At 44.2% G+C, this 24,498-nt stretch overlaps 1 protein-coding gene across 1 annotated transcript; it reads left to right on the top strand.

The window, feature by feature from the left end:
- The first annotated feature begins 12,264 nt into the window (after nucleotides 1-12,264).
- LOC110292999 (PRAME family member 12) lies at nucleotides 12,265-22,946 on the top strand. The gene is made up of 4 exons (XM_021160727.2): nucleotides 12,265-12,471; nucleotides 19,416-19,738; nucleotides 20,264-20,848; nucleotides 22,264-22,946. Exons 1-4 carry the CDS (start codon nucleotides 12,445-12,447, stop codon nucleotides 22,775-22,777), a joined length of 1,449 nt encoding a protein of 482 aa, XP_021016386.1. The 5' UTR covers nucleotides 12,265-12,444; the 3' UTR covers nucleotides 22,778-22,946.
- Nucleotides 22,947-24,498: the final 1,552 nt, after the last annotated feature.

Here is a 24,498-nt window from a genome sequence, read left to right on the forward strand (position 1 = left end):
TTCCCAGGATATTTTTTTTATTTAACGAGAGAAGGGCAAATTCAAGCATGTGCATACCACAGAGTGTTGTGTGATTAGAGGACAACTTACAGGAGGAGTCAGTTCTCTCCTTTTACCATGTGGACTCCAGAAGTTGAACTCAGGTCATCAGACTGGCAGAACAATCGCAGCCCAGACTTTCTCTGAAGAGCCTTTCTCTGCTATGGGCCCCGATTCCCTCTCCAGCTGTTGGCATCCACTACTGTGGGTACAATGCCCAGTATATAAATGATGCTTAACTGAGTGAGTGTGAATAACATGTGGTCTTTGGGGACACCTCTCAGACCAGGCACACTATTCTTTTGAGTCTCTGTCATGCTGTGCTTCCAGTGGAATTCATAAGGACTGGTTAATCCCAGTCCCAGAAGACTCTGTTCTTCCCTGAACTCAAAACTTCCCACCAAGCATCAGAGCAAGTGCCTCCTTTGGACCTCTTTTGCCAATCCGAGAGAGGACTATACCTCATGGTAGCTCTGTACTTAGCACATCTGCTATCCATCCATCCATCCATCCATCCATCCATCCATCCATCTCTCCATCCATCCATTTATTCATATACACATCCATATCCATATACACATCCATATCCATATACACATCCATATCCATATACACATCCATATCCATATACACATCCATTCATCCATCCATTTACATATATACATCCATATCCATATACACATCCATATCCATATACACATCCATCCATCCATCTCTCCATCCACCCATTTATCCATATACGCATCCTTCTATACATATACATATCTCTCCATCCATTTATCCATCCATCAATTCACTCATCTCTCTATAAACAGACATTTCCCCCCATATATTCATTCATACATGCATACATACTGTTGAGAGCAGATAAAAGGATCTTGTACTGCCATTTGACTTCAGACGCCATTTTATCTAAGCTGATCAATTCCCTTTCTAAGCAACAATAATTACCCCAAACATAATGCTTGTTTCTAACAACAGAAAGCACAAATTAACTTGATTGGTTGGGCAAAAACACATTCAATGTCAGTTGACAATGATGGAACACTCTGGAAAATCTCTAATGCCCCAGTTCTGATTGGTAAAAATTATAAGTATACCTTGGCTCAGATGCTTTGGGGATATATGCTTATAAAACTATTCAGCACTACTCAGGTCTGGCAGAAGAAACAAGGCTCCTGAGTTTTTGCCTAGTGGCCCTGATCCATTAGTGACTCTATTTCCATGGTGGGACTAATAGAAGGATTTTGTTAATTCATGAGCCCACTAGTGTATTCTCTCCCTTTCCTCATGACATACAATGGACATGGTGTAACAATATATATGTGCATCTCTCTGTCCATCCATCCATCCATCCATCCATGAATCTCAGCAGTGTCAGGGCAACTGGCTCTGCTTGATTATCTATGTATTTTCTCACCCAAACAAACAGCAGCTATTTATCTGTCTTGCACTAAAAACAATGAATAGGAACTCATTTTCTTACATTTTTGAAACAGAGAGGAGAGAGAGGGGTTAATTACTGAGCATAACCTTTGTTAAGGATTGAGCATATTCTCTGCCTGGGGGTGGACTCTCTCATGGACTAACCACCACATTCCAAGCTGTACAATCATCAGAGACAGTTCTGTTTTACAGGGGAGGAGAAAGAACAATATTCATTGAATGGCCTGAGGTTACATCGTTGTTGAGGTGTAGAGCCAGATACTGGGCCCAAAGAAGTGGCCACACATATGTTCATTTAAGCCCGTCTTTGTGCCTCGCCACAGGACATCTGAGGTCCTCTCTGTGCTTGGCTCACAAGCTGGTGTGTGTGATTTTACACTGTAGGCAAATAATGTGACTCAAAATTGAGAGCCTGAGTTTGTGTCATCCCTTTCACAGGAAACCTGCTGACCTCCAGCTTCTGTTCCAGGGTAACCTCTGCACCTAGTCTGGCTCCTTATGTTTTAAAGTATCTAGAACTTTAGACACTGACACGTACTAAAGGTTTGGCAAATGTTTGTTGAATGACTAAAGGGAGGGAGGGATGACAGAAGGGGGAATCAGGTGATGAGGAAAGGTTAGGTCAGGAAAGCTCTAGGAGACAAAGCTGGCCTTCCTCTTTGTTCCAACATGCAAACTGTGAATCCATAAACATCCACCGAGCTACAATGAATCTGGTGCTGCCCTCATAGAACCTCAGTCCAGCAGGAGAAGAGGCCTATTAAATACCTACAGGACACAGAGGAGTTGGGGAACAGTTCTGGAGACCTTGGAAACATACAAGGGTGTGCCAGGGTAAGTAGAAGCCATGAACAGCACCCCCCTCACTCTCCATGATGGAAAGATCTGGTCCAGCCAGGTAGGGCCAATGAAGGTTTTCCTGAGGAAAGATGTTTAGGTCAAGGCAGCAATGTTGAACAAATGGCTAGAGGGAAAGGGTGATTCAGGCCATAGCAAGACCATGTGGGCAAGCTCTGCCAGCTTCAGTTGCTTAGCAGCTGGGAAAACCTCAGTGAGATAATATCTCACTTTGCCACTGACAGCCCCATTGCCTTAAAAGGGTGGACACCTATGCTCTTACAGTTCTGGAGATGAGATGGGTACAAGGGATCTGGTCTAGAGGGCTTCCTTCCTTCTATGGGGTTTCAAGATGAATTCTTTCCTTGTGGGCCGGCCTCCCTCCCTCCCTCCCTCTTTCTTTCTTTCTTTCTTTCTTTCTTTCTTTCTTTCTTCCTTCCTTCCTTCCTTTCTTTTTCTTTCTTTCTTCCTTCCTTCCTTCCTTTCTTTCTTTCTTTCTTTCTTTCTTTCTTTCTTTCTTTCTTTCTTTCTTTCTTTCTTTCTTTCTTTTCTTCCCAGCTGTGACACCTATACCCGACTTGATGTTTACAGCTCCATTCCTATCTCCTCCAGGCCATTATACCATATCCTGTCCAGACGGCTGAGATGGACCTGGGGGAAGGAGAGTTGACCTTAGGCCCTGGAGCCTAATACATCATATGCAGTGTCTTGGGGTTTCTATTGCTATGATGAAGTACAATAACCAAAGCAACTTGGAAAGGAAAAGGTTTCTTTGGTTTATATTTTCATATCACTGTTCATCACTGAATGTCAGCTTTGTCACCAAAGAGTAAACTGAGAGCCACTGGCTGATGGAGGTGGATCCAATACCTACAGGAGCCATTTGCCTATGGGCAGCCAGCAGTTAGAGAAAAGAAAGCAGTGTGTGTGTCACACACACACACACACACACACACACACACACAGAGTGGCTGAAGCAAAGACAAGCTCTAGCAAGGTATTTCTTCTTTTAACCCCTTTTTATACCTCTTGAGACAAAGTTGTTTGTTTGTTTTTTCCTATTGGGAAGAAAATTACCTCATCACCACAAGTTACATATTTTCCAGAGATAATCACCACAAAAACCACCATTCCTCAAAAACAGATGAAAGCTGCTACACTAAAGAAAATTACAACAGGACCTTGAATCTGCCCCGAACAATCTGTGAGGTGGTTGACCAGGGTGAGATTTTTCTCTAACTCTCTTCTAGGGCAGCCCTTCCTTCTCCACTCCCAGCTCTCCCTTGGCCAGCAGCAGAATGCCCTGGGGATGGAGGGGGTGGTCCCTGTCCCACTCCACAGATTCTAGATCAGTAGGATAAAGGGCTGTCACTGCCATTGCTGTTCTGACAAATTTTCCAGAGGCTGCCACTGCCTCCAGAGCTGGCAATCACTCTTAGAAGCTATTCTTTCTTCTATTTATATGATTTCTTTGATATAATGGATTGTACAGTGAAAAGAGAAAGAGTTAGAGGTGGAGCTAGGCTGGTGGCGTGCTTGCCCAGCACATGTGAAATTCTGGGTATGACATAAACTGACCGATGTGATGTGTATCTTTGGTCCTAGCACTCAATGGGTAAAAGCAGAAGAATAAGTTCAAGATCATCCTTAGCTACATAGTGAGTTTAGGGCTAGCCTGAGCTACATGATGCTTTGGGTAGGCCACCAGAGATGACCTTTATAGCCACACACTTTATAGACAGGTTTTTAAAGGCAGAAACCACATCCTGACATCTTGCCCGGTAGCTGCAGGGGTCTGCACAGAAGTAAGCAGATTGAAGGAAGAAATTTTAACATGAGCTAAAATAAGCCATTAGCTGGAGGGAGTTCAGAATAGACAGGCAGTTCAGCAGAAGCTGAGACAAGAGAGCTAGGACATCCTGACCTTTGGTTTTTAGAATAGCGTTGGAATATTTCTCCATCAAGGAGCTCAAATTCTAGTTAAACCTGAAATGGACTCAGCAAGAATACAAGATGGAGGAACCTTTGCATTTTCTTGCCCTGTTACAATAAGATCCTGTCACAGGAAGAAAGCAAGAAAGGAAGAAAGCAAACAAGCAAGCAAGCAAGCAAGAAAAAAAGAAAGAAAGAGAGAAAGAGAGGAAAAGAAAAAAGAAAAATAAGAAAATATATATTAAACACTGAACCAGATATCCTTTAAAGGTTTCCCTAGCTGCAATAGGCCAGAGGTCTACAATGTTACTGCTGAATCTGTCTTCATTTATTAAATGATCACAATAGTAATTCCTAACTCAGATAAAAATACTGAGCATGCGGTAGTTAATATCGAATTGTCAACTTGACAGGATCTAGAGTCACCTAGGAGACATATGTGAGTACCACTGTGAAGTAATTCTAGACTAGGTTAACTCAAGTAGTTAAATGACCCTTTTCTTTTTTTCTTCTTTCTTTCATTGTTTGTGTTAGATATTTCGTCAGATCAAAGCACAAGGTAATTAATATAGAGTCTAAGGCTGGGCAATAGTAGATGCTGATCTTTAATATATAAAGACTATAAGCATAGTTAGGAACTTGGGTGGGACTGATACACACAATTTAGTCCCAGCACTCTGGAAGGAGACAGATGGATCTTGGTGAGTTCATGGCTCGCCTAATCTACTTAACAAGTGTAGTGGCTATTCCTGGTTGTCAGCTTGACTATATTAGGAATGAACTACAATCCAGAATTGGAAGGCTCACCAGTGACCCTAACCTGGAGGCTGGGAGATAGAAGTTTCTGATCTGGATCTTGGTATGGAGATCTTGAGGCATAGTGGCTATGGATTCCAGAAGATTAAGACAGGGAGATCTCCGAGTTCAAGGTCATCTGGGATTAAAGGTGTGGTGGAACACACCTTTAATCTGGGCTACACCTTCTGCTGGAAACCATATAAGGACATTGGAACAAGGGAGTCTTGCTCTCACTCCCTTGCCTGCTTGCCATGTGGGACTGAGTAACTGCTAGATCTTTGGATTTCCATTCACAGCTACTACTGAACCATTGTTGGGAATTGGACTGAAGACTGTAAGTCATCAATAAATTCCTTTACTATATAGAGACTATCCATAAGTTCTGTGACTCTAGAGAACCCTGAAAATACAAGGTTCAGGCCAGCCAAAGCATAGTGAGACCCTGGGGGGGGGGGGGGAGAATGGCTCAGGTCTAAAGCAGAATCCATTCACAAGTAGCTGTTTCTGTTACAAGGTAAAGGCTCAAAGACCATGGCCAAAATTAGAATTGAAAGTCTGTAGTGGGCTAGAAAGATGGCTCATGGGGTTAAGAGGACTCTACTTTCTCCCTCTCTCTGTGTTTCTCTGCCTCTACTACCCTCTTAACTCCCCCCCCCCATGCCATGAATAAATTCTATTCTATACTATACCATCGCGTGGCTGGCCCTTCAGGGGGAAAGGATGCCTTGGCATGGGCCCACCGAGGCACCCCCTTCCACCACACCTCACCACACCCCCATAGAACACATCTTATACCTCTTTGTCTTGATATAAACACATCAATTCCTGCATGGATTCTGAGGCAAAACATTGGTATCTGCAGGGCTTGACTGGCTGTCACATTGGTTGTTCTCAGTTTTGTCACTGAGAAAGGAAGTATCTCAGAGGTCCCTAAAACATAGGGTGGAAGATTAAGCCTACCAGCCTGCTGGGCTTTGATTTCTCCTAGACTGGACCTTCAGGATCCCTAGGAAGGCAAAGCCTAACAGTGTGTGCTATAGGAACCCACATCTTCAAGTTTCCCCCTCTTGTGGGGGACATCTGCCTGTTCCAGGAATCCTCCCACCTGGGAGAGGGTTTTATCTAGGCAAATATCAGTCAAGTCGCCTCACCAGTGGACCCTCAGAACCTCCTCAATGCTTCCTCCGGGGCCGTTCAAGCGCAAAACAGGCTCCCTCCACAGGAATTTAGTTCAGAGGTTGAGCACCAGGTGTAGGAGGTTCTATGAGCATCAGGGAAACCAGGAATGGTAAACAGCTAGGGCTGTCTCTTCAAAGTGAAAGAAGTATAACCAGTTTTCTGCCCAGAAGGCTAGAGTCCTAGAGGTGGTTAGCAATACCCTGATGATCTTTGCACTAGACCACACCAGATCCTCCACCCTTACAATGATGTCACACATAGTCGGTCTCCAATACTCCTCTTTATGGATTATGTCAAAGGTACTTTAAAAAGAATTTCAATGCAGTCGAGCTTTTGTTTGTTTAGTTTGGTTTTTCGAGATAGGGTTTCTCTGTGTAGCCCTGGCTGTCCTGGAACTCACTTTGTAGACCAGGCTAGCCTCGAACTCAGAAATCCGCCTGCCTCTGCCTCCCAAGTGCTGGGATTAAAGGCGTTCGCCACCGTGCTTTATTATTGTGCACACAGGATTGTGCTAATTATCACCAATTAGCTTCTTCCCCCACCACGAGCAACTGTGCTGTACTTAAATATACGTAAAATAAATAAACTACCAGGTGTCAAAGTTTGAACCGAGCCTTGTTGAACTAGACTTTCTTCTGGCCTCTCAAGGACCTTTGATCCACACTCTGCTAGCACGGCTGTTTGCAGAGACCTCCCTCACACGTGAATTCAATTCTGTGTGAATCACTGTGTCAAAATGGCACACACCTGTGATTCCAGCATTTCATTTTTTTTGATGAAAGCAGAATTAGAGGTGAATTAGAGGCCAAGTCTAGGCTGTAAGAGACCCTATCTCAAAACAAAATAAAAATTAAAAAGTAAAACTTGTGTTGCTCCTGCAATAACCCATGACACCAGGACTTGGAGTTTGTCTGCTTCTGTTCCTTTCAACTGAGTGAGAGGCCTTAGTTTTCTTCAGAGGATAGTTACAACTAGACACTTTAAAACCGTGGCGTCTTTGAATTGACCCTTAAGTCTGGAAAGCCTTGGGGTTAGAAACAGTAGCAAACAGCCATGCACAGACCAGCCGCATTTTTACGGAATGAGGGAAGGCAGGGGGAAAGGGGAGGGGCTAGAAAGAGGAGGAGTCTTAGTCTGCCCTGGTCAGGGAATTCAGTTCTTCGGAAGATATTCTTACGGCCACTTCAGTAGATCTCTGGCCTCCGGAGTTCAGCAGAGACTTCATTGCAGGTATTTATGACCATCCACAGGCAGTCATGACTCTCCAGAGTAATACAGGTGTCATAGTAAACAGACCTTATGTCTCTAGCAGTTCAGGAACGGTCCGGAGTAGCTTAAGGATCGGTGTGCATCCTGAAAAACGGGCCACGAACCTCAAGCACGCTTCACAGAAGGCATTTACACAAACCTAAAGGATTGGTGTAAGCCAGGCACTTGCCCAACTCCTTTGGTTGGTTGTTTTTTGTTTGTTTGTTTTTGAGACAGGGTGTCACTATGTATCGCTGGTTGCTCAGAGATCGGCCTGCCTCTGCTGAGATTAATGGTGTGTATAACATTGCTCAGCACTTCCGGGCTTCCGGGGTTCTGTTGTGTGTTTACTTATTTGCTTACTTATTGAGACAGGTTCTCATTAAGTAGCCCTGGCTGTACTGGAACTCATTGTTGACCAGGCTGGGAGTGACCTCATAGAGATCCATATGCCGTTCTCACTAAGTGTCATGATTCAGGGTGTGTCACCTTCCCAACATCCATCTTCTTTCTGTCTTTCCTTTCTTCCTGCCTTTTGATACAGGATCACTCTTCTATGTAGTTCTGGTTGTCCTGGAACTTCATATTATAGACCAGGCTGAGTTCAAACTCATAGAAATCCTCCTAGCCTCCTGAGTGCTGGAGTTAAAGTTGTTTCCACAACCAGCTGGCATGACTTCCTGTTGCAATCCATGTAGTCTGCATGAGGCTGGCATGACATAAAGTTTGTTTTACATTTATCTTTTTTTTTTAACTTTTTATGTATTGAGTGTTTTGCCTACATACGCCTATCTACCCTGTGAGTGCCTGGTGTTTGCAGAGGACAGGAAGGGGGCAGCAGAGCCTCTGGAACTGGTTCTAGCCAGTTTTTGTTTTGAGGCAGTTCTGACTATGTAACCAACTTGGCTCAAACTCAGCCTTTCTGAGACTGGAGTGCTAGAATTACCCTTGTAGCAACATGTAGCAACTTCAGTATAAAAAGAAGGAATGTGCTCTAAAAAAAGGTGAAAGGAGCCAGGAGGGGAGGTGGTTCAGTGCAGCACCTGCCTACATACACAAGCCCTGGGTTTCATACATCATCTCCTCCTTTTTCCCTCCCCCATCATCATAATTTTTAAGATAAGATCTCTTGGGTTCCAGGCTGGCCTCAAATTCACCATGTAGCCAAGGGATGACCAGTCTCTACCTCCCAATTGCTAAAATTACACACATGAACCAAGATGCCTGTTTTTAGGACAGCCAGGACTACACAGAGAAACCCTGTCTCAAAACCAAAACACAAAATTATTATTATTTTGTTATTTTATTTAAGGTTGTAAAGAACCAGGTGTAGTGGTCTGAACTTTTAATTCCAGCACTCAGGAGACAGAAGCATGTGGATTCCATAAGTCTAGGACCAGCCTGATCTGTAGAGAGAGCTCCAGGCCTCCAGGCCAAGGCACCATAAGGAGGCTCTAACCTTAAAATATATATATATATATATATATATATATATATATATATATATATATTTGTGAGCCAGGTGTGGTGGCGCATGCCTTTAATCCCAGCACTTGGGAGGCAGAGGCAGGCGAGTTCGAGGCTAGCCTGGTCTGCAGAGTGAGTTCCAGGACAGCCAGGGTTACACAGAGAAACCCTGTCTCGAAAACAACAACAACAACAAAACAAACAAAACAAGCAAACAAACAAAAAGATACAAGTGATGTGTGTTGTGATCATAAAAAGAGCAAGAGCTATTAAGATATGGTCTGGTGGGGTGTGGAGCAAGGGAGTACATGGGGAGGGGAGTTAAGAGAGTAGCAAAGGCAGAGAAAGGCAGAGAGAAGGAGAGAGTAGAGGTGTAGAGGCTGGCCATGGTCACATGGCGGGGGGGGCGGGGGGGGGAGGGAACAAGAGAAAGGCGGGGCCAAGCAGCCCCCTTTATACTGGCACAAGCCCACCTGGCTGTTGCCTGGTAACTGCAGGGAGGAGGAGCATACCTAGTGCTGAAAGGAACTGTGGGGGTGGAGTTTAGACAGACTACCAACATTACTCCATTTTGGCTTTTTTTAAAAAAGGAAAAATTAGAAAGAGGTGATGACGAAGTAGGAATAAGGTCGTTGTGATATCTGGCTGCTTCCTGCTGACATTGGGGCAACGGTGTCTCTGGGGAACCTGGAAGGATGGGGGATGTTGGCTGTCCTTGCTGTTGAGGGCCTGTGGAGCCATCGGAGGATATGTCAGAAGGAAGAGGTCCAGTAGGAGCGTATGTCTGTGAGAGGAGATATTGGAGTCTCTGGAAGTGGCTTCTCTGGAGCTGTCCTGGATGTAGCAAAACCTGGATTTGGGATGTTGGAACACATTATTATAGGTAGAGAAAAAGATTAAGTACATTTGGGAGAAAGAAAATCTTTTCTTAAGATGTACATTTGAAACCCATAGGAATCCCACCCTTTGGAATAGGTAGCAAGTGGGAACTTTGGGCATCTGGATGGAGTCTATTTGGTCCATGAGAGGGAGCTGAGTGGATTTCCTGTAGCTTATGTTTATAAAAGAGATAACAACATGAACAGTCTTTAAGATGAGCCTTTTGTGGAGCAGAAGGAACAAGATTAAAAAGTTGGATCGTATAGTGGAATGTTTTATTACTTAGGCAAATTTATAGGAACTCAGATAAGATTAGAGCAGTGGCATAGAAAAAGGAAATATGAAGCATTTAATTAATGGAAACAGAGTTTAGGTAAGGAGATAACAGACTATATCTGTGAAAGCTTTCTTCTAGCTGTCAATGTAGCCAGAAGTCTGAGAAATAAACAAAAATCTAGCAGATATATACCAGTTATATATTATTTTAAAAATGACAGAGTCCACTAGCCAACGGTTCTCTGTGATCTCTATGGTCTCAATGGCAACTTGGGCGATCAGTCTGGCTTTCAAGCACAGAAGACACAGGGCTTTTTCTCTGTGGAATGGGTACGTGTGACATGAGAAATGGCTTACCTTTATTTTAGATAAGTCATTTGACTCAGAGTATCCAGTTTTGTCCACTGTGTATTTTATTTCAGTGATTGTCATATCACAACCCAGGTGGCATCCTGTAGCTACATCCCCTTCTTCTGAGACCTTGTGGGAGAAACTTTAGAGGCTTTTGGGAATTCTGTCTGCCATAATCTTAATAGTTAACAAACTTCTGACAAGATTGAGCACTATGTAGATTGGTTATAACTGAATAGAATTCAGTGATAGTAGTAAAAATCATATTGAGACAGGATAGAAATGAAAATCTTAGGTAACTTTAGCAAAGAAGCATATGGCTAGAACCAGTATAAGAGAACTGGCAGCTGTAGCATAACATTGTCGTGACAGAAAACGAGTTTGTACAGGCAGATTTAAGCCTGTGAAGTAAACTGAGCACGCAGGCAGCATGGATAGGTAAGCACTTGGGCCTCTTTGACTGCATAGACCACATGGTGGCACCGCCCAGGCCTGGACTTCCTGGTAGCAGCTGAGAGTTCTAGGTGGGCGGGGAAAAGTAAGGGCCCAAAGTTTCTTGGCAACGGGCTTGTGGCGCACCCCACCCAAGGCAGAGAAGCAGAGAGAGAAAGAGACGGGAAGGCAGCTTTTCAGAGTCAGACCCACCCCTCCCGCAGCCAGAGTAGAGCAGAGGTGCAGAGGGGGACGGCAGCAAGCAGGGTCCGTGGCAGGGGTGGAGCCAAACTTGCTCTACAGGCAAAGCAGCTGGAGCAGCAGGCTGCAGACAAGAGAGGGGGAAGGGGAAAGTCTAAGCGATAGCCAACTGAGCCAAGGGCGAGACACGTGGGGGGAAAGGGGGGGGGGAGGCTTCCAGACCCTGTCTGGAATTCTCAGCCGCGAGAAAAGAACTGTACTGCTCAGTGCTGGTGCTTCTGAGTCAGAGCAGTTTTCCAGACCTGGCCTGGAATTCTCAGCCCCGAGAAAGAGGAGAGGGAAAAAAAATCTCACCCAAGGGAAAGCACCGGGGTAGCTCTGAGCTCAAGAAATCTTCTTTGGGACCATGCACGTGGTCACTCTGACCAGTGGGAATGGGGGCTTACCAGATCTGGGCTAGCGAGCGTGGTTATAGCTGAGATGGGACACAAACCTGCAGAGTCTCTGGATCCGAGTCACAGGGCACCAATGTTGTGATCATAAAAAGAGAAAGAGCTGTAAGAATATGTTCTGGGGGCTGGCGAGATGACTCACCAGGTGAGAGCACTGACTGTTCTTCCGAAGGTCCTGAGTTCAAATCCTAGCAACCACATGATGGCTCACAACCACCGGTAATGAGATCTGACTCCCTCTTCTGGCGTCAGCTACAGCGTACTTCTGTATAATAATAATAATATTAAGGGAAAAAAAAGTGTTCTGGCGAGGCCCATGCCAAGGCATCCCTTACCCCTGAGGGACCGACCAGACACACACCGGTATAGTATAGAATAGAGTTTATTTAGGGCATGGGGAGGAGAGTTAAGAGGGTAACAGAGGCAGAGAAAGGCAGAGAGAAGGAGAGAGTAGAGAAATGGGGGCCGGCTATGGCCACGTGGAGAGAGGGGGAAAGGGAATTGGGAGTAAGGGGGCAAGAGGCAAGAGAAAGGCAAGAATGTAATAGGGTAAGAGAGAGAGGAGGGGCCAAACAGCCCCTTTTATACTGAGCCAAGCCTGTCTGGTACCAGGAACTGTGGGGGTGGAGTTTAGACAGAATACCTACAATGGGAAGGAGATGCGGATACTACTGGTCTCAGAAATGTGGCTGAGCACCTGATCAAATGAAATGATGGACCGCTTGTTTCCTCCACACACCCACTGTTGGCTGATGATGAATGAGGTTAATTTGCGTGATTTACATCGTCTTACTGGGAGCATTTACCCTCTACCTTTGCAACGTGATGGCTTTCTGCATAAAACATAACCGGAGGACTCAGTTCCTGGCTTTGCTCATTGAAGAGTGGCGTCACTAGCCTGAGCATTATGGTTACATATTCTGGTGGGACTCTGGTAAGTGACAGTTAATCAGTTGTCCTGCTCACCGCCAGGAAAATCCTGGCTCAGGTGATATAGTACTTGCCTAGCATATACAAGCCCTAGGCTTGATCCCCAGCACCACATAAAACCAGCATGGCTGCACATGCCTGTCATTTTAGCAACTGGGAGGTAGAGGCAGGAGGACCAGAAGTTCAGGATCACCCTTGGCTACATGGTTGAGTTCAATGCCAGCCTGGAACCCAAGAGAAGTTATAATAATAGTATTAGTAATAATAATGATGATGATAATAATTAATAATAATAAGAAGAATTTTAAGAGTGTTTTAAAGAACCAGGTGTAGCAGTCCATGCCTTTAATCTCAGCACTCAGGAGACAGGCACATGACTTTAAATGATGGCTGTGGCTTCAACTTTATCTTTCCTGCCTCCCAACTCTATCACTGTCACTTAACACTTTCCAGTTTTGCTGTTTTGCTCCAGGTTTACAGCTTTTCCTGCCCTTGGTTTAAAAGAACCTTGGGAGGCTGGGAGTGGTGGTGAATACTTTTAAATCCCAGCACCCAGGAGACAGAGTCAAAAGATATAGCTTTGTAAGTTGAAAGACAGACAGGACAACAAACTGAGATCTTATCTCAAAACAAACAAAAAGAGTCTAAGAAATGTGGTTTTTTAAAAACCTTATGCCTACTTAAGAATACATTCCAAGTGGTGTTGTTGTTTTTAGTTAGGATATAAAACAGTGATTAAAAAAAAAAAAACAAAACTTAATTCAACCTTGAAATTCCTAAATATATTCAAATAGCAAATCTCTGTTAGTTTCAGAATTAGGGTTCCTATGTGCTATGCTCTATGGCTTCTCTTTCAAAGATTTTACTTATATGCACGCATGCTTGCTGCCTGCAGAAAGTAGAAGAGGGGGCTGAAGAGATGGCTCAGCAGTTAAGAGCACTGACTGCACTTCTGAAGGTCCCAAGTTCAAATCCCAGCAACCACATAGTGGCTCACAACCATCCATAAATAAATCTGATGCCCTCTTGTATGTCTGAAGACAGCTACAGTGTACTTAGATATAATAATAAATAAATCTTTAAAAAAAAGAAAAAAAGAAAAAAGAAAGTAGAAGAGGGTGTCAACCCCTGGAGCTGGAGTAGCAGTGGTTGTGAGCCACTATGCAGGTGCTGTGAACTGAACCCAGCCTCAGTAGGCAGGGCTCTTAACTGCTGAGCTCTTTCTCTTTCTCCTGCTCTCCTGGGATAATATAGCTGCCGTAGTCGCCCTGCTTCTTCAGGGAAACAGATACCTTTGGCATTATCTCTGCAACTGCAGACTTAATTCATAAAGATGTCGTGACTCTGTATTTTCTTCACCTTCGTGATTCTACAAGATCTTCTACTGAACAAGGGCACAGAAAGTTGTTATCTTGGCCAATTCTTTAAGGCAATGTCGTATTCCTTTACTCACAAGCTTTGTGAGATATGGAAAGGAAATATGTAAAAAGAACCTTACACTTTGTGTGTGTGTGTGTGTGTTATAGTTACATCTGACTTTTTGTGGACTCTGGGATCTCACTCAGGTCTTCAGTTTTGCCCTTTGGCTGATTTTGCCCACTGAGTCTTTTTTTCTTTTTCTTTTTGGTTTAAGTGGGAGTAAAATCCCTTTAGGATTACAGCAAACAATAACTATAGCTTTATCCTATGCAGAGAGGGGAATCTTATTTGTTACTTTATATTATGCATGCAATTAGATTCAATTGTCTTTTAATAAATTAGTAAGTTTGTTGTGTCGCTCTGTCCAGTGACAATAAAAAGGAAATGAAGGGCTGTGGATGTAGCTCACAGTTGGTGTACTGCTTGCCTGTTGTGCATAAGTATAGCATAAACAGGGTTTGTTAATACTTGCCTCAAATATCAACATTCAGATGGGAGGGATCAGAAGTTCAAAGTCTTCCTTGGCTACATTAAAATTCAAGGCTAGCCTGTGCTGTAAGAGACTCTATCCTCTCTCACAGTGACTCCCAGTAAAAATGTGACCCTTTCTCAAGAAAGGAAGTAAAATGAAAGGGATTGATAATTTATTTCTCTGCCAGTGAAATGAGCCCATTCAAGTCAGATTAAAAAAATATATATATATGAATGCAAGTTTATTAAGGAAACTACTCTCTGGTGGGCAAGTTTACTAGCCCCAAGGAAAGAAGCTGGGGAAGCCACTATGGGGAGGGAGACAAATGAGAGGAGAAAGAATAAAAGGGAAAATGCATGCTTAAAGAAAAGGAAAAAGGAGTGTGTGTGGGGGGGGGGGGGGTGGGGGGAGTGGTGATGTGGGGGGGGGGAGGAATTGTCTGGATTATACATGGAAGAGGCCCTGGGGGAAGGGCAGCCAGGCTCCTGGGCTGGAAAGTTCAGGATTAGGGGTGGGGGATGCCAGGTAGGGACTGAGTGATGCTTGGGAGAACCTAGAGGCCAGGTCTGCTTTGGTATGTAAAATATGTACCTCAGCCCCTTGCAGCTGAAACCAAACAGGAATCAGTAAGCAGGGCAGAGAAAAAAAAATTTTTTTCTGAATTTGTTAACATTTAAAAATATATTTTGAATAAATAGACTTACATCACATTCTTCTTTCCCCTTTGTACCCCAACTCCTCCCAGAGACCCCCCCTTCAAAATCTGCAATACCTTTCATTTTTTATCATATTCTTTAAATTTATAAAATATTGTAACAATAAAAACGAGTATTATAAAAGTTCGATATAAAACAACAATCAATTGAACAGTCTTATATAGATGTTTGTCTACAGCAATACTGAAAATACATTCATTTTTCTCAATATAAATTTTAAATAACTCCAAATATATTAACTGTATGATATTTTAAAATAATATATCACTGTTAGTTTTTTTAATGAACATAAACAGATAAAGTCTCTTTGTTTTTAGTAGGGCTTAAAATCTTGTACAAACACAGAATAAGAACAGTTTTTGGACATTGGAGTTCATTGTAATAAGGCTGTACTTGAATGTTCCTCACATCACCAAAGGATTTTACCTCCATAGTGATAAGCTAAGAGTTGATAATTCTGCTGCCCAAGGAATGAATTGTAGGCACGATATTTGGATACAGAGTTCCTGCTACAGTCAAAGCTATTTGACTTGAGTGATTGTCGTCATTCTTAGCTGGCAGGGAACAGGTTACATTCATTTAAGAAATGATGTGTGTATTAAGATAATCTATCCATGAAGTCATTCATCAACTGTTTCAATGAACAATGGTTCTTCTTGGAGGGAGGCACAGATGTTAGGTGAGGGTAAGATTCTGGTTCATTGGCTGTGATGGTTTTGAAATGCATTCATCAGAATAAGAGTAACTTATAAAGTCCTCTTCTTCAAAATTGATATAATAATTATGAATATCAAGCAAAGCCTTCAGTCTCACTCTTTGCTATTCTCTTACAAGCCACCTCCCAAATTAATAGCCTACATTTCTTTTGGCTGTATAAAAATTTTGGAATATTTAAGCTGTTCTGAAAACCATAGTATATTGTAAAAACAGCAAATAAACACTCCTACTAATAGAGAGGCTGAGATAGGAGAAGCATGATGTCAAGACCATTATATGGTACCCAGCAAGACCCTGTCATGTACAAACAAGCAGAAAGTGTATATGGATTGTACAATATTGGACCTATTTCTCCCATTACCAAATTAGACCACGGGAAGACAGCTGACAAGTTTCTATTTCCTCATATTTTTGAACGTCAATTAGGGTTTGTTGGTAATAATTTTCATATTAAGAAATATTAAGAAAAAGTGATGGTTACTTCCTGTTAATTTTCTTGTTAGAGGTGGAATTATGTTTGTGTGGGTTTGTTACAAAGATTACTTTCTTGCTTCTTCTAGGGTGTAGTTTCCTTCCTTGTGTTGGTGTTTTTCATCTATGATCCTTTGTAGGGTTGGATTTGTGAAAAGATATTGTGTACATTTGATTTTTTCATGGAATATCTTGTTTTCTCCATCTATGGTGATTGACAGTTTTGTTGGGTATAGTAGCCTGGGATGGCATTTGTGTTCTCTTAGGGTCTGTATGACATCTGCCTAGGATCTTCTAGCTTTCATCGTCTCTAGTGAGAAGTCTGATATAACTCTGATAGGTCTGCCTTTATATGTTACTTGACCTTTTTCCCTTAAGGGCACAGAAATATTAAGGAACATCTAAGGATGAGAATATATTTCTTGTAACCTTAAAACAGTCATCATTTTAATAAGGAAGGACTTTCTTTGTATAGTAGAATAAAAAAACATGGCTTTATTTTTTCCAGAATAGAAAAGGAAAGATGAGGGTATGACAGTGCCAGAGAATTTTAGTTTAATGCAGAAGTAGGTCATGCAAGACCAAGACGTAGTGGAAGACGCAGCTTAAAGATGGTCTATGTGGAGAAAAGGGGAAAAAAATACATTTTCAAAAGATGGTCAGGCTGGAGAGATGGCTCAGTGCTTACTGCTCTTCCAGAGGTCCTGAGTTCAATTCCCACCAACCACATGGTGGCTCACAACCATCTGTAATGGGATCTGATGCCTTCTTCTGGTGTGCCTGAAGACAGCTACAGTATACTCATATACAAAAAATAAATCTTTTTTTAAAAAGATGGTCAATGTGAGATTATCAAAAAATCATTAAAATTCCTAAGGTACAGAAGGAAGAAGAGGGTGTCAAGACCCCCTAAGACTAGAGTTACAGATGGTTATGAGCCCTATTGTGGTTGCTGGGAATTGAACTCAGGACTTCTGGAAGAATTTTCAGTGTTTGGTTTTTACGTATTCACTTTACATCTTGCTCACTGCCCCTCTCCGGGTACCCCTCTGATAGTCTTCCCCATCACCCCCCCTCCCCTTCTCTTCTGAGCAGATGGGTCCCCCCTAGGCATCACTCCCACCCTGGTACTTCAAGTACCCCCCACTGAGAACCTATCTCATACATAGGCAACAACTTTTAGGATAGCCCTTGCTCCATTTGTTCAGGACTCACCTGAAGGTCAAGCTGCACATCTGCTAGTTATGTGCAGGGAGGCCTAGCCCCAGCCCCTGTATGTTCTTTGGTTGGTGGTTAAGACTCTTAAGAGTCCCAAGGGTCCAGATGAGTGGACTGTTGGTCTTCATGTGCAGTTCCTGTGTTTTCAAGCTAGTTTTAATAATATTTCAAGGTAGCTTTCTGTATCTCCTTGTAAACGTGTGTAGCTATGATATTCCTGCAATGTCTAACCCAAACAGAACAAAGTAAAAGAGTCACAGCCAGGATGGAAAACATCCTCTTTGTTTGGTTATGAAACTGGATAGGAGACCCTAAGAAGAGAAAAGGGGTGGAAGCAGGCAGGTGAGCAACAGATTCTGAGACATGGAAATGCAAAGGAGGGTATAGAAGGGAACTGGTGTGGGAGCAGGGTGGGGGTGGAGCCAGGCAATGTGGTGGGAGTGGGGTAAAAAAAAACCAAAAGTCAAATTATACTTGAAAACTAGTACTTCCTATTCTCATGTAAAAGGAATTAAGGCAAAGGAAGAGAAAGGAAGGAAAGAAGGAAGGAAGGAAGACAGACAGACAGTTTGGGAGCATAGATGCTACTTGATGCTGTCTAATATGCAAATATGGGCACCACAGGATTAGAGGGATGGCATGAATATTCTTCAGGAGTTAAGCAAAGTTTTCCCTTTCTTTGTGTCCCCCTTATGGGGCAAGAGGGAGCTAGAGAGGATCTCAAGTAGACCAGGCTGTCCTGAAACTCTAAGTGCAGCTGAGGCTGACCTTGAATACTTGATTGCCCTGCCACTACTTTCCTTTGAGCTGGGACTACAGTCATGGGCTACTAGGCTCTGCTACTTTTTGTCCTGTGCTCCAAAGGAGTCCTATGACCCTGGGTAGATAAACTGGCCTTCAGCCTCACCAAATCCCTCAATCCAAGATGAGGGATTTAGTACCACTTTCCAAACATCAACGGCCAGGGTGCAGTTATGACCCACATTTACAGATGGGGAAGGGTTGAGTGATCTGGCTAAAGTCACAGAGACATTGGAAAAAGATTTGGCCTCTTATACCAAAGCTTTCAAAAACAAAGTTTTCCCAAAGTTTCCAAAGCTTCCAAAAACATGGCCTCTCTCCTTTTTAAAAACATAACCGAAATCATCCAAGTATAGTTTCCACTTTCCCTTCCTCCTCTCATTCCCTACCCACTCCACCAGCTCCCAGATCCTTGTCTTATCTCACACCACCCAATACTGAGCCTTGTGAGGCTGTGAGGCTGTGTACCCCTAGGGAAGAGGGATGCGGGGGGAGGGGCGAGCCTGTTGCTGTTTACACCCAGCTGTAGGCTAGGAGAACAGGTCTGCACAGTCTAAGATTTGTTGTTGGTTTTGTTTTGTTTTTAAAGACAGGCTTTCTCTGTATAGTCTTAGCTGTCCTGGGACTGACACCCAGCCCCCATGGAAAAAAATAGCAATCATCTTACAGCCTTCTAAATTGTTCCCAGCCAAGTGCACTGGAAGAACTGAGAATGTGACTGTGTGGGTCCACAGGACATTCTCAGTCCTTGTTCTAGGGCCATGGGTGGAAGCACAGTACACTTTCTGCTTCCTTGGAGCATATTTCAAGGTGAGAGGGCACGATGTAATGGGATCCTGTCTGGGAGTGGGTGGGTGAAGAGAATCCAAGGCAGATCAGTGGCTGTGGCTCTAAGTTTGTTTTTTGATTGAGAAGGACTTCTTTTTTTTTGTTTTTTTTTGAGACAGGGTTTCTCTGTGTAGCCCTGGCTGTCCTGGCACTCACTTTGTAGACCAGGCTGGCCTCGAACTCAGAAATCCGCCTGCCTCTGCCTCCTGAGTGCTGGGATTAAAGGTGTGCGCCACCACGCCCGGCTGAGAAGGACTTCTTAATCCTTGACCCTAAAATGTGTTTTTTTCTTGGGCATTTTCTCAGGATCATCAATCTCCCTACAGATCTGTGAAGATGAGCTTGCATGTCACACCCACACTCCTACAGCTTGCAATGCAAAGCCTGCTGAGGGATGAGGCCTTGGCCATCTCTGCTCTGCAGGACCTGCCCATGGAGCTCCTCCCACCACTCTTCAAAGATGCCTTCACCCACAAACGACTTAACATCCTGAGGAAGATGGTGCAGGTCTGGCCTTTTCCCTGTCTCCCACTGGGTGGTCTGATGAAGATGAAGACACCGTACCTGGATATCTTACAAACCGTACTGGATGGGATTGATGCACTGCTTGACCAGAATACTCACCCCAGGTGAGGGAGACCCAAGGACTCTGAAGGGAGGCCTGGTAGTCTAGGGTAGAGAAAGAATAGAGAATGGAAGGAAGGTTAGAAGCTTATGTTGGTCTCAGTGATGAGGATTTCACAGGCCATTGGACCATTGCTGAGCATCTAGGGAAAGGATTTGAGTGTTTAAGGCCATTTAGGACAGACACAGCTATCTATGGCTGAAGGTGCCTGCCTCTGTCTTTTCCCATAGGCACTAGTAATGGGACCAAACTGGATTCAAGAGGCAGGGATGAAGAACATCAGCATAAATAGAAGGAGCATAGAAGGAGGAAAGTGATGTTGGGAATAAGGAGTCCTTGCAGATCTGGATTGGTAGTGCTAGCCTGTTATTTCAGGCCTCTAACTTTGAAGTAGTGGGACTGTGTTTTGATACCAGTCTTGCCTTTGTAGTAAGAATGAAACCATATTTTTTTTTAAAAATGGGAACAAAGTGTAATGGGGAAGGATAAATTCCTGTCTTAAGTCTAAGACTTCTACTTTCTCCCACAGGAATTACAAACTGCAAGTTCTGGATTTGCGGGCTTTGCACAAGGACTTCTGGACCGTATGGGCTGGAGATACGACAACATCTTGCGCTCCAGGGGTCAAGTGTAGGAGAAAAATACAAAAGAGAGGTCCAAAGATAGAAGCCAAGCAAAACTCATTGAAAGTGTTTATAGACCTGTACCTCAAACCAAGAGCCTTGGATACATGCCTGTCCTATGTCTTCCTGTGGGCGAAAGAGAGAAAAGCTTTGTTGCAGCTTGGCTGTAAGAAGCTGAAGATCAACACAGTAGCTATCCAGAACATTGTGAAGATTCTGGAAATGCTAGACCTGGACTATGTGGAGGAAGTGGAAGTATGTTGTACCTGGAAGCTGTCTACTCTGGCCATCTTTGCTCCTTACCTGGGCCGAATGAAAAATCTTCTCTCGATCATTCTCTCTCACATTCATGTGCCTGCCTCTATTACCCCAGAGGAGGAGAAGCAGCTGGTCAGCCAGTTCACCTCTCAGTTTTCCAACCTGCAGTACCTCCAGGACCTCTCCCTGGACTCCATCGACTTCCTCAAAGGTCAAATGGACCAGTTGTTCAGGTGAGGGAGGATGGTGAGCATTCCCCAAAGACCACAGCAAAGCCTTTTTCTTGTTGGAGCAATTTAATGATGTTACCTGGGCTAGGGCTGTCTGTATTGACAGTGGGGAAAGGAGATGCAAGGCTGTGGGCTAAGCCAGTCCTACAGTGATAATATCATGCCTCAACTTTGAATGGGTAACTTCAGTGAGCAGACTCTATTATTATTATTATTAAATTACATTATTTATGTGCATTCCAAAAGTTGGCTCTCTTCCAGGTCCTTCCCTCCCCAAGTTTTCCTCACCCAACCCCCCCACCCGACTCCACCACCACCTCTGAGAGGGTGCTTCCCTACCCAGCTACCTACCCCTACCTCACCCCTTACCCCGCAGCATCCCTCTTCCCTGAGGCATCAAGTTTCCACAGGATTAAGCTCATCCTCTTCCTCTGACACCATACAAGGCAGTCCTCTGCTATACATGTGCCTGGGGTCACAAACCAGCCCATGTATGTGTGCTCCTTGGTTCTTTGCTTAGTCTCTGGGAGCTCTAAGGGGTTTGGGTTAATTGACACTGTTGTTCTTCCTATGGGGATGCAATCTCCTTCAGCTACTTCAGTCTTTTCTTCTAACTCTTCCATATTGGTCCCTGACCTCTATTCAATGGTCGGCTATAAGTATCTCACTGTGGATATTAGACAAAAAGTTCAGAATACCCATGGTATAACTCACAGACCATAGGAAGACAGAAGGAAAGCCCAAGTGTAGATGCTTCAATCCCACTTAAAAGGAGGAATAATCATGGGGAGGCAGAGGGAGGGAGGAAATTGGGTAGGAGAGGGGAGACGGGAGGGGAAAGGAGGAGCAGGATCAGATATGAAGAGAGACAGGAGGTATGCCCAGAGGGCCAGGAGAATAAATTGAAATATGCAGCAGTGGGTATTAGGGGGCAGAAAGTCTCAGAGACCTGGGATGTGAGAGGCCCCAGGACCCATTGAGGATAGCCTTAGCCAAAATGTCCAACAGTATGGAGATGGAACTGGAAGAAACCACCTCCAATAGATAGACATGGCCCCCAGTTGAGGGATAGGGCTACCCACCCATCTCAAAATTGTTAACCCAGAATTGTTCCAGTCTAAAGGAAATGTGGGAACAGAAAATGGAGCAGAGACTGAAAGAAAGGCCCAACCTGGGATCCATACCAAATCCTGAAACTATTACCGAGGCTGTATTGTGCATGCAAACACGAGCCTTGCATAACTGTCCTGAGAGGCTTTACCAACAACTGAGTGAGCAGACTCTTCAGAGGCAGCATACTAGGTATTGATGCTTATCAGGTGGCCAGATGACCTTAGAGAAGACGATCCACTCTACCCCAGGTCTCCCTAACCTAACCACTACTACTTGTAACCGCTAACTACTTGGTCTCTCCCTAGGTGCCTGGAGGTCCCCTTGGAGATCCTCTCTATTACTGATTCCAAGATGTCAGAATCAGACTTGCAGTCCCTGTCCCAGTGTCCAGGCATCCGACAGCTCAAACACCTGAACCTGAGTGGTGTCATTCTGACCGACATAAGTCCTGAGCCCCTTCGAGTCCTGCTGGAGAGAGTTGCAGCCACCCTGAAGACCCTGGACTTGGAGAACTGTATGATTATGGACTCCCAGCTCGATGTCCTCTTGCCTGCCCTGAGCCAATGTGCTCAGCTTATCATGTTCAACTACTTAAGGAACCCCATCTCGGTGGCTATTCTGGAGCGCCTGCTCCACCACACCTCCAGGCTGAACTATTTAAGCTTGGAGATGTATTCTACCCCTTGGGAGATTTATGGTGCCCAGGGTGCTTCCTACCATAAGAGGCTAGAACAGCTTAGAGAGGAGCTGAGCAAGGCGATGCAGCATCTAGAACACAATAGAACAGTCTGGTTCAGCGTCGCACCCTGTCTTCCTTGAGGCAACCAGGCCATATGAGTCAGAGCCCAAGCTTCATCAGGCAGGGCTGTTCTCCTAACTGGGTACTTATATGGCAAGTGATTCCTTCTAGCTCTTGGGAACAGAATCCTCTGGTGTAGATGAATCCTTTAGAAAATATCAGGGTTGGGGGTGGGGTGGGGATGGGGGATTGGTTGAGCAGCCCAGGCAACCTCAGAAATGTTGACCTAAAGAGTTGATGTCCCTTGGGACATGTGTATTTAACAGTGAGAGATGACGTTTCTAGATGGAGAAACCCTTGAGGGTGTTTACTTCATGGGTGGAGGGAAAGAAGTTACCAGTGTGGTGTTCCCCGCTTCGGGCTATAGGGTAAACAGAATAAACCATGTTACAGCTTGGCAGGCCCAAGTAGCCACTGGCAGTCACCACCTTAATCTCCAGCTCTGAGCCCTAGAGACTTTGCCCACCAGCAGTCCCATCTATCCAAGAAGGCTACAGTTCTGCTCAGAGGGCCGTGTCAGTGTAGATTCTAAACATTCTCACTGAGAGGAATGCAAAGAGAGATGGTGTTGTTAGGTGCTGAGGACCACCACAAACAGTGAGAAGGGATAGGCTTAAACTTATAAGTAGCCAACAACCAACCATACATCGTGCTTGAAAATCAGTAAAGCTGACACATAGTAAAGGAACGTATTTGTTAGTCCTAAGGTACCTAAGTTACAACTGACCACCAAGAACAGATTTATCTATCACCTGACCTTTGTTTGGTCTACAGACGACTGGCCTTATTGCACTGTGGGTGAGCGGCTTTATTAGTAATACGATACTGGGGATTAAATGTAGGACTTTGTGCACGCTAGGCAAATGTTCTACCACTATGAATCTTTAAATCATTACACTGCTGTGTATGTAGGGGAATTTTCAGTGTTCAAATAAATGTGTGGCAAGTCCTTTTGTTGGTGGTTTTGCTTTTGTTGTTCTTGTTTGTTTGTTTTGGTTTTGGGGATGGAGTCTCTACATAGACCAGGCTTCCAAACTCAATGTGTGTGAATCAGGCGGACCTCAAACTCCCAGAGATCCTCCTGCCTCTGCCTCCCAAGACCTGGGATTAAAAGCTGCACCACCATGACTGGCAAGAAGTCTTAATATATGTAGTCCATACCAAACTCCTGATAATTCTCCTGCCTTATCCCCCACTACCATCACCACATGTGTTTGATTATAAGAGTGATCCACACATCTGGCTTGGAATGGTATGGTTTCAACAACTCTTTCCCACCCTTGACAGCTTTCCTGGGCATTTGTGGCCACTCTTTTGAGTTTGTACACACAAGATGAGGTACCTTGGTCGGGCAATGAAGATCTACTCCCCAGAATAAAGTTTGGGAATGACAAGAATATTGCAGCTTGGGATGTTCATGCTTGGCCAATATGAGTGTATATAGGAGATGAGGGGATGCCTTTAAAGTGAAGCAAAATGCAAGTTTCCCACTTTGGGGAAGGTTCACTGGTTGCATGGACTTGTGGCAGGAGTTGATATTAATTCTTTGGTGACCGCAGCTCTGATCAGGCCTCTGATCAGGCATACAACCCACACAATTGAGCTGCGTCTCTAGCCCCAGAGCAGTTTTTTTTTTTTTTTTTCTTTTAAGATTTGTTTCTTGTAGCCAGGTATGGTGGCGCATGCCTTTAATCCAGCACTTGGGAGGCAGAGGCAGGCAGATTTCTGAGTTCGAGGTCAG

This window comes from Mus caroli, unplaced genomic scaffold (assembly GCF_978045245.1).
Source record: "Mus caroli unplaced genomic scaffold, Mus_caroli_1 scaffold_6, whole genome shotgun sequence".
Taxonomy (NCBI): domain Eukaryota; kingdom Metazoa; phylum Chordata; class Mammalia; order Rodentia; family Muridae; genus Mus; species Mus caroli.